General features: G+C 34.4%; 1 protein-coding gene across 1 annotated transcript; it reads right to left on the bottom strand.

The window, feature by feature from the left end:
• Positions 1–978: 978 nt before the first annotated feature.
• On the bottom strand, positions 979–7,705 carry LOC116142755 (shaggy-related protein kinase kappa). Its single transcript, XM_031428160.1, has 13 exons — positions 7,502–7,705; positions 5,669–5,908; positions 5,304–5,396; positions 5,149–5,208; positions 4,778–5,050; positions 4,432–4,506; positions 3,823–3,879; positions 3,599–3,739; positions 3,449–3,499; positions 2,941–3,036; positions 1,952–2,035; positions 1,757–1,859; positions 979–1,394 (listed from the first exon to the last, which is right to left on the bottom strand). The coding sequence occupies exons 2-13, from the start codon at positions 5,813–5,815 to the stop codon at positions 1,306–1,308; spliced, it is 1,269 nt and encodes a 422-aa protein (XP_031284020.1). The 5' UTR covers positions 5,816–5,908; positions 7,502–7,705; the 3' UTR covers positions 979–1,305.
• Positions 7,706–10,456: the final 2,751 nt, after the last annotated feature.

Genomic DNA, 10,456 nt, shown 5'->3' with positions numbered 1-10,456 from the left:
AAAATTACTTGAAAAGGGAAATTTCATACTTAGGGCATTGGAATATATCGGGGTTTACACTACATTTGGGTCGGTAGCAAAACACATTCAGAGACAAAGTTGGAGGAGTCTCCAAACGTGCGTATGATTTCTTAACCTTATATAATTTTCTACAGATTATTTTGATATAAACTGTGTAAAATTATACTCTGATTTGGCTCTATGGAACGATCCTTTTTATTATTATTTTTTGTTTTCCGCTGCATAAATGGATCGTTTCCTAACAGCTGTTGCTCGTGAATTGTGTTTTTTACCTAGATCGTTGACGAGAGGAGGAATGGAGCTGTCGTCGTCGTCGATGATTTCTAGCAAGGAATGGAGTTGTTGTCATCAATTTCCGACGAGGGAAAAAGGCGTCGTCGTCGATTTCAGAGAGTTGAGTTGCGATCGATTTCAGCAAGGAATGGTTGCGATTTCAGAGAGTGGGATTCATTGAGATTGAATTGCAATTTGAGTGAGATTTTAGATTTCCAGCATGGTTTTAAAAAAATTTCAGAGGACTTTGTGTAGAGAAAGTAAGAAACTAGAGAAAGTGAGAAATTGGAAAGAATTAGGGATTTTTCCCCTTTTCAAACGTTGGACCAGTTTATCAAGCGATCCAATTGAACCGACGGTTCACATTGTTTTCTCAATTCATTGGCGGTTCATAGCAGGTTACTGAGTAATGTCGGTTTTTATATTAACTCAAACCGGACATGTGACTGGGTCCCGGTCCAACCGATTGGACCGATCGATCCGATTTTTAAAACCATGATTATACCTTTAGGATAGAATAACAAAAGATTTGATGCATATTGAAGGTTTTTTAAAATATATACATACGATAACGTTACATTATCAAGCAACTACCATCCTTTAAAATAAATTTTGGACTAATTTATATCATATTAAAACTAATGACAAATAATATTATCAAATCAATATCGCGATGAATCAAGCTCAAAGGAAAGACCACAACAAATTAAATTACTTTTTTACAGATATTCTCATATTTTTCATCTCACTAAAATCGCCCATATAACAGGGATATAACAATTAACAAATTACAAGTTCTAGTAGTCTTCAAATCCTCATAACACAAATACACAAACTCAAAACCTCAAATTGTTCTAAAGACTCCTTTTTGCAACACTCCTTTCCTCACTGGAACTAACAAGGGTAGTTGAGACAAGATTTTTACATTCGTCAATACAACAAAGACCAAAATGGCAGCAGGGTGATAGATGGCACATGGAAGCAACGAAGAACAGAGTCGGAATAGTTGTGCTAAGAGTGCAAGGCCATGAATAAGTTCTGCTTACGAGCATGCTCTGGAATGAGTCGGTTGACGATGTCGGGTGGTATGCCGGAAAGCTCTAGCAAATATGGTAGGAGAAAATGTCAGAGGCATGAGAAGCCATGGAAAAACATGATCAAGAACAGTATTACAGGGCTGAAGTAAAATGCATATGTGAGGAATTATGGTAACAAAAAACATGCTCCATGGTATTCAAATGTGTTGACTTTTGGTATTTGTATCTTTCTTCTTGACGAAAACTGATGTTCAGATGACACCTCAACGGCTCAAGTAAATATGTAGAGTTTTAAGGTATTGTGGTTAGACATTTTTCTCCATTTTTTATACGGATACACAATGAAGTGCATCTTCTTTTTATAGTAAACCACAAAAATCATTAAAAATAAATAAATAAATAACATCACAGTGAGTACAACTTACCCTGAGGCTTAAAGTTAAACAGAGGAGGAAGAGGGCGGCCACTGGGAAGACGAGTACTTGGGTCCCTTAATTCATCAAAGAAAGGGTGGATGCAGGCTTCCAGCTGCAGAGATTTTTTTTTTTTTTTTTAAATGTGCATTATTATATAATAAAAAAACCAACAAGGGTGCTAAATATATGAAAGATGAAACTTACAGCAGTACATCGCAAATTGGGAGAGTACTGAAAAAACCTACAGACAAGGTCCACTGCCTCTGGGGGTAAACGTTTTTGGAATACCTGGTGGATAAGAATAATGTCAGAACAAATCAGATGCAAATGATTTTTCTGTTCACAGCAGAACTAATTACTAATCAATGTAAATACAAAGAGTAAGTGCAAAGATTTTAAAGGACGCTGATAAATAGAAAGAAGCCACATTAGAACAGTGAAGCATGATTGGGATGTGGTTGACTTATGATTCGATAGTCTTCTGGAGTTGTTAGTAGAATCTTTTGGTTGCTAACCTATTTGGTGGACTAAATGTTCACCTTCGTAATTTTCCTCCTTATATTGTTGATATAATTTCTTCCAAAATTATAGAAGAGCTAAAAGAAAATTACAAACCCATTCAGCAAGCTCATATCATCCTTTGATTTAATAAGCTAATAAGTATTCTTAATAGCATAACACTGTATCTGTGTCGCCAGTGTTAATAATGCCCATATAAACTTCACATTACCAACAAAGAGACTATTGTCATACCAAGAGTCGGGTATCATATGGCAACAACAAAATCACAAATCTACCCCACATAGCACCATCAAGATCAAATTCTCTTTTGAAATGTAGACAAATATAACTTTTCTCAGTGCCCAAATCCTCGTTCTTCTGGGCCTTCATTTTTTACTGCTAAAACTTGAATCAAATCATACCTCCACTCACCAAGCCTGTTTATAAACAGAAACTAACCACGTACAAACAATACCCCGAGGATAAGTGTTTCTTATCATTTGCTTGGATCCAACCACAAGAGTAATAGCATTAGTAGAGCCAGAGCATAGTAATGTTTATATACAAAGACTGTTCCCTTAAGGCTTCCAATTGAAAAACAATGTTCAACCTAGACGTGGAATTGCTAAAATCAATTTCAAAATTGTATTACAGTATACAAATAAGGAAAACATAAAAAGAAAACTACAAACCTTGTGCCATGGATGAGGTTTTATCTGTGGGAACTTAAATTCTGTATAATTTGGATTCATGCACTTTATCTCCTCCCTGGTTGGTGTGCCTAAAACCTGCCAGCATGAAAAAATCCTTAAGGGATGTTGAAATGTGTCTGCTGAAAAAGCTTTCATCAGACATGCAATGCAACATGGGGATGAAAATCATTCTGTTAGTGAATTGCAGCCTTAGGCACTAAAGTTTCCTTTTCCTGTTCCCAAAATTTGGAATGCTATTTTTTTTTTTTTTTTTTTTAATTTGAATTTGAATTTGATGACATGGCACAAAACTCAGCTGTAAGACTGGTCAAAACCAGAAACTCGTTTACAGATTATGCTACACTATCCAAAATGGATTTAATATTTCAAGTAGACTGGAATCTTTAAAAAAGAAGAAATTTTCTAGATATGCCATGGAAACTTGTATAATAAAGCTGGGGGTTTTACTGTTGTACGTTAAAGTATAGGAGTTAATTGCGAATATGACCTTGATAATCTCGACTAGTTGGTCAACGCCACTTTCTCCAGGAAACAAAGGCTGCATCAGTCAAGAGTAACCATAAGTACTGGCAGACAAAATAATAAATAAAGGTGAGAAACAAGGTTATAAGTCTACAGGAAGCAGAGCGCCACGCACCTGTCCAAGAAGCAACTCAGCCATCACACAACCTGTGGACCATATATCTATAGCAGTTGTATACTCAGTGGCACCAAATATGAGTTCTGGAGCACGATAATATCTCGAGCAAATGTAAGAAACATTGGGTTCTCCCTTCACCTGATGAAACAATGGAAGAGTGATCAAATTCAAAAAAGAAGCACATTGCAAATGTCAATGAATAGTGTGGAATAAAAACTTACCAGGACTTTGGCACTCCCAAAATCGCAAAGTTTCAGCTGATGTGTGTGTGGATTGACCTGGAAATTTGCAATACATGACTGAGCCTGAACCCAAACCCAAATGAAATATGCTAATGGCATGCAATTATCATCATTAAAATGATTAATTGAATCTATCTAATCAGAATCTAATGAGTAAAATCAAATGGAACACCCATATAGCACTCTTCCATGCATAACAGAATGGAAATGGGAAATTTTTCATAGACATCCAAACCCTACCAAAATTTCAAAATCTCAGCATGAAATATTGTAGCAAATTATTTTTCTTTATAAGTATTATATGGGCCTAAAGAAAGCACCTCAAATACCTAGATGTCTCAATCGCTTAAATTTACATTGATTGGAAAGCACTAAAATGCAGTAAGTTATTGACTTCAATAGTTTCAGCTGAAAATTTAACTCCTCAAAGTAATAGATATCATATAAGAACTCTAAATAATAAATATCATACTTGCATGAAAACCATACTGTTGTATACACGTGGAGACTCGTGCAAAAAAAAAAAAAAAAAAAACAAAAAAAACAAAAAAAACAAACACATCCACAAGTTTTCAAAGCAAATCTTACTAGCAAGTTCTGAGGCTTGATGTCACGGTGACAAATACCAATGCAATTATGTATATAAGCAAGAGCCCTGCAGATCTGCAACCAAAGCAAGAAATAGGGAGAAAAATCAATTGAAATTTTATATGTTTATACCTTACACTGGTGAAAAAAAAATGGATTAGTATCTGTCATAGAGTTTCCAGGTAAGATTGAACTTGTTACATATATAAATATATATACAGACACAGACAACCCACTACACCTATGGTAAAAGTTTCACAAAAAATAAGGGGTCAGAAGAGACTTGCCAAAAGAAAAGGGTACGGGAGGATTTAGAAGCTTGAAATCAAAACAAATTACTACACACCTGATATGTATAAAGTTTAACATATATTAAGGGCATTCGTTGGCTGATCCTGCTGTACGTCCTCGCAATACGATTAACAGTTTCAGGAACATATTCAAGTACAAGATTCAGATAAAGCTCTTCCTTGTCTGTTGTTGAGAAGAAACAATGCTTAAGGGCAACAATATTTGGATGGTCCAGCATTTGCATAATCTGTAGCTCCCTATTCTTATAGCGCTTGTCTTGGAGAACCTTCTTGATAGCGACAATCTCTCCAGTTTCTCTACATTTTGCCTGCACAAAGCAGCACAATTTAATTAGTGAAATGGAGTGCATAAGAAAGTAAAAGTCGAAAATGCAAACAATGACTAAAACATGATAGCTCTACTTACTTGAAAAACAACACCAAAAGAACCAGTTCCAACGACATGTTCAGCGATATAACTTATTTTCTGTCAACCCAAAGAAAACATCCGTTGCAAAATACATAAGAGATTTACCAGTTATAAGAAAATCAAGATACAAAATTTGTAAATTCTCTTCAAACCTGCTTAGAATTGCCATTTCGGCCGCCAATAGTTGTTCTTATCACATGTCCAGTTTCAGCACCCACACCATCAATTATATCCGGTTCACTATCCTGCAACAAATCAGAAGCATGAACACTGAAAATACTGGAAATAGTTACAAAATTGTAAAGTCGATAACTTCAGAAATTAATATATTATTATTCAACACAGCAAAATGCCCTTGGAGACCACATTACTTCCACCACCATGCAAATTGTTTCTTGTATAGCAGATAGTTGAAGAAAGACCAACCAATCCAATCATATTTACTACAGGAAAAAAAAAAAAAAAAAAAAAGAGATCTGGAGGAAGTACAAACAACTTTAAGAAACACACTGCTTACTCGGTCTTCATCGTGGTCCACCTGGTCCCGCAATCTCATTTCAAGCATTTCTCGCCCCAGCCAGTCAACTGAACTTGATGAACTCTTAAAGCCATTAACGGACCTAGAACTGCCCACTCCCCCATTCCCAATGCTGGCAGATGCCATAAATATGACTGGTAAATACTGCTGATACTAGTACTTGCTACCCTCCTGATTTTTTGTGTTTGTGCCTTCCATTCCATCCAAACACCTATCTTCCTAATAGGAATAACAAAAATTCTTAAGTGAAGGGGGAAAAAGATTCTTCATAAGAAATATGGATATCGAATATGATTTATCATGGAAATTTTCTTACAATGATAACCATTAAACAACAACAAACAATCATTCCTCTTGGTAACATCTTATACAGAAAATATGTAACTCATTGAAAGAAGAAACTGAACGCAACAACTGGGCACAAATTAGCAAGGCAAATACAAGATGTTTGCCAGGACAACCCTATTATAGGGATTAAAACCACAAATAATGCATGGAAAAAAGAAAAAAAAAATTAATATAAGCAATTACACACTTGGTTTAATAAAGTCAGTCTCGAAAAACCAATCATCCAGGTTGAATTTCATCAAGAAGCTTGCATACAATATGAAACAATGAAGCACTAACACTGATACTCCCCAAATACTCTCTTAAATGTATATGTACTTCCCGGAAGCTTAAATAAAGCTTGTTTTAAGTGATGATTAGTAATGCAATTTTGCTTATCAACTAAACAAGTTATAAACAACTAAAACCAATACAAATCAAACAAAATAATGGATTAAGAAATTAAAGATTTCTATAAACGGTTGAAAATTACTTTGATAAATGAGTTGGTAATGAACACAAATATAGCAACCAGATCCACCTAAAATAAGAAAATTCTGGTAATTACATTATATAATTAAGGAATATCCATATATTAAAACTGCTTATTAGTTAGTTAATTCTTTATCAGCTCTAAACTAGCTTCCAAATCAGCTCTTTCACACATTTCTCACCCACATATAATTATTTCCCAAAATTATTAAGGGGTAATTTTGGTAAAAAAAATCCAAACTCACTAGTTTTAAAAATTACCCACTAAAATTCTGAAACCAGTCAATATCCCTTCAACTCCCTCAAAAACCTCCCAAATTTCAGAAAATTTTCAAAAATACACTCGACAGCCAATACTAACATACAGTTAATACTATCTCGCTTAAAAATTTAAATAAATTCTTTCCAAAACAAGAAACGTCAAATATTTTGGGATATAATCCTTAAAATAATAATTATATGTTTAAAAAAAAAAAAAAAAAAAAAGTGCGTTGCTTGGAATTTATACAAAAGTTTTACTTCTGAAAGTAAAGGAAACAATAAACTTTGATAATGATTTTCTGGATAAATCCTAGAAATTAACATAAGTTAGAAAAAAAATTAAATAATCCAAAATTTAAGAAAAAACAATTTCGGAGCATCTACTAATATTAAAATATTAGAATATAAAGAAATTTTCATCATGCTTTTAGAAAATTATATTCTCCTCAGAAGAAAAAAAAACAAATACTTACTATTTAAAAAAAGAGAGAGAGAGAGAGAGATTATTAAAACAAAACAAATATTAATTTCTCAAAAACCAGCTAAAAAATTCTGATCAGATCTAAGCCTATACCAAACAAATTTTTCCGCCACCAAAAAAAAAATATGTAAATAAATAAAATAGACTAATCAAAAGCTCAAACGGATTCAAAACATTCAGAACCTCAAAACTCGAGAAAAACAAAAATAAAAAAATCGAGAGCTGGAAACAGATCGTTGAAGAAGCTTCACCTGGAAGTGAATGGAAACGAAGTGAAAACAAGTTTCGCGCATTATACAAGCTCCGTCGGTTTCAGCTTGGAGAATTCAAAGGAGATTGAATTTTTTATTTTTTTACTGAAAATTGAGAGAGAAGAAAAACTGTTGGTGATCTGATTGCTGAAATTTTGCTTTTGGTTTTGTGATTTTTTTTTTTTTTTTGGTTTGGGAGAGAGAGGATTTGTAGTGAGACTGTTTGAGTTGAGTGAGTGTTGAATAGGGACTGACAATTATCTGACAAATTTTGTTCGCCTCTCTTTCTTTTCATTTTTTAACGCAGTTCTTTATAGTCTAAATTACAGCGACATCCCTATGGTTATAAAATTATCATTAATCTCCCCCATAACTTAAGTAAGGGTTTAGGTTGATAACAATTTCCTCCTCAAGGTTTGAGGTAAGTACAACACACCCGAGGGTTTTGGATGGTAACAAATTCACCTAAAAAATTAGTTACTTTACCATAATACCCTTTGTCTAATTATATATTCTTTTCAATTTTTATTTGATTATATAAATAGTAATATTTATGAACCAGTCTATATAGGTGTTCAAAAAAACCGATTGGAATCGGAACTGGAACCGACGGGTACCCGGGGTTTGGTTCTTGTTCCTATCCAGAACCGGCCATCAACGGGTAGGTTCCAGTTCTAAATTTTTGGAACCGTTACTGTGTGGTTGGTTCTGGTTCCGGTTCTTATAGTTAGGAATCGGAACCGGGAACCGAGACTAATATAAAATAAAATTAAAGAGTAGGGGGTTAATAAAAACTTTTATAAAAAAAAAAATAATGTGAATACATTTATATTTATATTTCATAACATTTAAAGTAAGTTGATTTGACTTTCGAGAATCTATCTTTACAAAGTAATGGAGTTTGTAATTTGTAATTTATAATTTGTAATTTTATTTTTGTTAACAAGTTCCAGGGGGGTATTTGTAAGTTTTTAAGGGTTTTTTTGCCATTTTAAAAACTTTTGGGGGATCATTGTAATTTTACAAGATAACCAGAACCGTTGTTATAGGTTCCGATTCCAGTTCTGGTTCCTTCAAAAAATACAGGGTACGTAGAACCGAACACCCCTATATATATATATGTTGAATACCCATGCGGGTTGTTCGTCAGGTGGCACGTTTTGGAACTCATAGAATTGTTATATAACAACTCCATTCTACTCATATTCTTTTAAAATATACATAGTAAAAATACATGTAAAATAGCATATTAAGTTGGGCCCAAATTTTTCTTTTATTAAACATATACATTCTTTATACAAAAAGTTGTATCATGTACAAAACTATCAAAAACAAGGTAGACAGTGTAGCCAGTTCTCTTCACTTGATGACGTCCATCCGACTGTGTCCTCACCTAGATCTTGCAAAACATAGGAAACAACGAGGTGAGCACAATCAAGGCTCAGTAAGTAAAACCACTACTTATCTATCCCTGCAACTCTCTCTCTAATTCTTTCCTTACAATTCTCATTTACTCTCTCTTTTAAACTTCTCTCTATTTTCTCTTTCTTATAACTCTTTGCTACTAAGTCTCTTTTGTAAGTCACGACCTCATCTTATCGAAGGCACGGCCGGGACTCGCTCTCGCTCTCTGTGACTTCTAATCATTCTAGCCGATCGGACTCGGTTATGCATGGATTCGGAACCTTTGGCCATGTGAGTGCATAACTCTCTCTCGGGTATAGCCCTCATCCGCATGCACTCTCACGGGCTACACCACTTCTCTCTCTATACTCATGTCGCTCTCTCAATGTGGCGTACATGCGGGAATACTCTACCCATACTCACAGGTTCCCCATCGCACAACCTACTCTACTCTCTTGTTTAGCACTACTCTAGCTTTTATTCTCTAGTGCTCATTCTCTCTTTTACTCTACTCTTGGAGTAACTCACACTCCAATTCTCAACTCTTTCTCAAGCTATTTCTCAACGCACAATTACTACATATGGATGGTTCATGCTCATTAATGCAATTAGAGAATGCCAATATGCAATGTTACAAGAATTAAGGTTCACAATTCATGCTCATGTTTCTTTTAGGCATTTCATCAAACAACTCATGTGCATACAAAATCTCTACTATAATTGCTACTCTACTACATTCTCTAACCATCCAAAAATGGGAGAAAACTCCCTCAATTAACCATAAACCCTGTCAAGGAAAACACTTCCAAATAGGTTTACTAAAAACTCTCTCCAACTTCTTCTATCAACCCAACTCAACATCATAGAAGCTCAACACTTCTCATACTCAACATAATCAATAAGCAATATAATTAATAAGAAATAACTACTAATCTCATCTCATCTCATCTCAACAACATAAAACATACACAAGCTCTACTCAAATGAATTCCTAGAGCTCAAATGAATTCTTAAACCTCAACTTAAGTTAGATTTACTTACCTTGTGAGGGAATAGCTTCTCTAACACTTCTCCTTTCCTTTGGTAGTTTGATTCCTCTCTACAACTTTGAATAACAACCACAACATAAGACTTTAACCAAAACATAATAAAACTCTCATCTAAAGCAAGAATCCTTACCTTAGGATGCTTTAGATTAAAACTCTACTAAAACTACTCAAAAAAGTCCTTAGAAATCCTTGGAAAAATGAAGGAAATTTGAGAGGAAATAGAGAATGGAAGAGGCGGTGGAAATGGATGCAATGAAGGGTTCTCTACACTTAACCCTTTTTAGCTCAACTTATAGATAAACATTCCCATTTTGCCCTTACTCTTTCTTGGAAATTACATCCATATCCTTTGATTCCTTACAATCACACCCCCCATACAACATATTCTCCATGAAATTTCCTTACATTATACTCCCCACTTTTCCTGCTAAATAAGGGTAGAATGGTCATTGTGCCCCAAAGGAAGAAAATATCTAAAACTCAATAAACTTTTTGGCTGTCC

The sequence above is a fragment of the Pistacia vera genome, unplaced genomic scaffold (genome assembly GCF_008641045.1).
Source record: "Pistacia vera cultivar Batoury unplaced genomic scaffold, PisVer_v2 Contig418, whole genome shotgun sequence".
Lineage (NCBI taxonomy): Eukaryota > Viridiplantae > Streptophyta > Magnoliopsida > Sapindales > Anacardiaceae > Pistacia > Pistacia vera.
This window is presented reverse-complemented; position numbering and strand designations above follow the sequence as displayed.